At 37.0% G+C, this 2,846-nt stretch overlaps 1 protein-coding gene across 1 annotated transcript; it reads left to right on the plus strand.

The window, feature by feature from the left end:
* Positions 1–361: 361 nt before the first annotated feature.
* Positions 362–2,482, plus strand: LOC141141172 (serine/threonine-protein kinase SBK1-like). The gene is made up of 3 exons (XM_073628874.1): positions 362–479; positions 927–1,129; positions 1,886–2,482. Exons 1-3 carry the CDS (start codon positions 362–364, stop codon positions 2,480–2,482), a joined length of 918 nt encoding a protein of 305 aa, XP_073484975.1.
* The last annotated feature ends 364 nt before the right edge of the window (positions 2,483–2,846 follow it).

A 2,846-nucleotide genomic window follows, 5' to 3' on the forward strand; every position in this document is an offset into this window, starting at 1 on the left:
AATTTGCATGGAGTTTCGTTTGGACGTGTACTTGTCTCGGACACTTTATCAATCCCTCTCACCAAGGTGTCATCCACCTTTTTTTTTTTTTTTTTTTTTGTATCTGTATACGATTTGTACTGTTTGGTTTTTTTTTGTTGTTTTTTTTTTTTTTACTTGAACTGTGTTCATGGTATAGCATACAAAGGGTTTGGGGATTTTAATGTAAGACAGCACAATCAGATCCTGCTTCAAAAGAATGAAAATGGGCTATAAATGGTCATCTATGAAAAGTTTGTTTTCTAATGTCATTGACATTTGAAAAAATGTTATTTCTTTTAAAAAAAAGGTTTTCAAAGACTCCACCCGCTCACACCCTACAATGGAACCTACTTTTACAACAGTGTACATTAAGGATATCTCTGATCACTTTCAGTACATCAAGAGACTGGGCAAAGGCACTTTTGGTAAAGTCCTACTCGTTCAGGACAAGGTCACAGGTATGTAAAAGCAATTATAATTGTCATGCCTAAAGTATTTTAATTGACATGTAATGCATCATCTGTTAATATAATTTTATATATTTTTTAAATGTATTCAGTATTTTAATTGGGAAAACATGAAATTTATATATTAGCATTTTATATGTGAGCCAATGGCAGCCAGTTAGTGACCAGCTCCAAGCAAAAATATGAGCTTTCTATAAACGGTTCTGTGAGACATTGTAAGATCCCATCAAAACTGTGTTTGAAGAAAATGTGTCTTGCACTTTTTTTTAGCGCTCAAAGTCAAATGTATGAAAAGAAGAACTTGTTTTATATAAAGGCAAAAAACATTTCTCCATCTTTCTAGCACAGTATGACATGGACAACAAAAACCTTTTGTATGATGTTCATTAGAGTCCGGTTTAGGATCTGATTGTTAATGTGTCTCTCATTTGTGTTAAGGTAACCCAGTGGCCATGAAAGCGGTGAAAAAAGACAAGACCAAGTTGACAGCCTTCTTAAAGGAACTATCCTATTCCATCGTTCTATCCAACCACCATGGCATCATAGCCACCCACCCAATCTTCATAAACACCCCAAACTATTACATTATGACCCAGGAGCTGGCTACAGCTGGGACCCTACATCAACTCATTGAGCATGAGGTGAGGTGTTTGTACATTTGGTTCATTGTGTCTCCTTTCTTAAAACTAGAACCAAGAAAATTAAAAACAAAATTAGAGTTGTTATTGTTGACCTCAACCAACCAAATTTAAAATTTTCTTTATCGAGAAAAAAAATATATTCTAAATTGATTGCTACTGCCAACTTCTCCACATTTTGTTCAATATAGACACATTGAGAGCAGTCAATATTCCATCTTTACCACTACATGACTGTGAAAGTGTGCTGCATCAGCGTCTCACTCCAGAACAAGGGATGCAGATTTTTCATACAAATGCAATGGTTAAAGTTTCAGTAGATAAAATACATGACAAGTCAATTAAAGTTAGATGATTGCTCCCAAAAAGGGCATAAAGTAAAGTTTGAGATAAAAAAAATCTGCAGAATTTCCAATTTCTTTCCATTATAGCCCTGCTCATTTTTGCTAGGAACATGAAGGTCTTCCATATGTTTCAAAACCTAAAAAATACATCAACCCAGTTCTCCCTAAATATATTACTTGTTCCTTTTTGTTCAGCTGTCACCTTTCATGCAATAAGGAAAAATGTCAGATTGCTTTTGTATTTTTGGTTGTCAATTCACCCACAACTGAAGGGTGTATGGATCCTCATGAAAGCTGCAAGTCAGCATAGCAAATTCCTTTTAAAACAATTAAAGCCAATTCACATTAACCATGTTTATTGTATTTCATGCACTATTGAAATGTCTCATAAAAGGTTTTCGGTCTAATATTTCAGGTAGAAATTCCAGAAATAACGGCGAAACGCTGTGCAGCACAGTTGGCTAGGGCTCTGGATTACATGCATAGCCGAAGATTGGTGCACCGAGACCTTAAGCCGGACAACATCTTGCTTATGGACAAGGAATGCCACAGTGTCAAATTGTGTGACTTTGGACTATCTCGGCCTATTGGCAGTATTGTGACTTCCGTGTCACACATCATCCCATCTCTGTCCCCAGAGCAGTGTGCGATGAAAAGCGATGAGTATTTGGTTGTGACAACAAGCATAGATTCCTGGGCCTTTGCAGTTCTTATTTATGTTGCTCTAATGGGAGACAATCCCTGGGAAGCTGCTGTGGAGGAGGATGAGATGTACCAGGCCTTCCACTGCTGGCAGAAAAGTGGCAACAACATTTCTCCACCAGCTCGATGGAAAAAGTTGACAAAAGAGGCACTGAACATGTTCAACAAATTGCTTTCTGAGGACCCTGACTCTCGATCCTCTGTTGTTTCCATCACATGTTATCTTCGTTATGCTTGGAGAATTGAAGAATTCTCAGAGGAGGAAATGACAGAGGATGAATCCACAGAGGATGAGGAAGAAGACATGTAAGAATCTGATTTTTTTACAATGCAGGCCCAGGAATCTACATGACCACCAGCACATCTTGGCATTGGCATATTGTATCATTTTATTCTTATCTACAGTTGCAGTTTATTTATTTTTTAAGTTTTAATTTCCCTCTTACTTCCTGGAAACCATGTTGGTCTGTAACCCTTATTGTGTCTTTGTACTATTACCGTGATAATAATTTTACTTTCTGCATTCCTTTTTGAAACCTCTAAACCCAATAAAACTTTGTAACGTCAGATATTTAACTGCTGAAAACCTCATATGTCTCGTGAAACAATATTTTATCTTCACTTCGCATGGTCCTTTTCCCTGCGCTCTTCAATAGGCACCTGGTAAAACCTCA

The sequence above is a fragment of the Aquarana catesbeiana genome, linkage group LG04 (assembly GCF_042186555.1).
Source record: "Aquarana catesbeiana isolate 2022-GZ linkage group LG04, ASM4218655v1, whole genome shotgun sequence".
In the NCBI taxonomy this organism is placed as follows: domain Eukaryota; kingdom Metazoa; phylum Chordata; class Amphibia; order Anura; family Ranidae; genus Aquarana; species Aquarana catesbeiana.

Coding starts and splice junctions, on each gene's coding strand:
- LOC141141172 (XM_073628874.1), top strand. CDS start 362: ATGGAACCTACTTTTACAACAGTGTACATTAAGGATATCTCTGATCAC. Junction 480..926: donor CGTTCAGGACAAGGTCACAG/GTATGTAAAAGC, acceptor ATTTGTGTTAAG/GTAACCCAGTGGCCATGAAA. Junction 1,130..1,885: donor ATCAACTCATTGAGCATGAG/GTGAGGTGTTTG, acceptor CTAATATTTCAG/GTAGAAATTCCAGAAATAAC.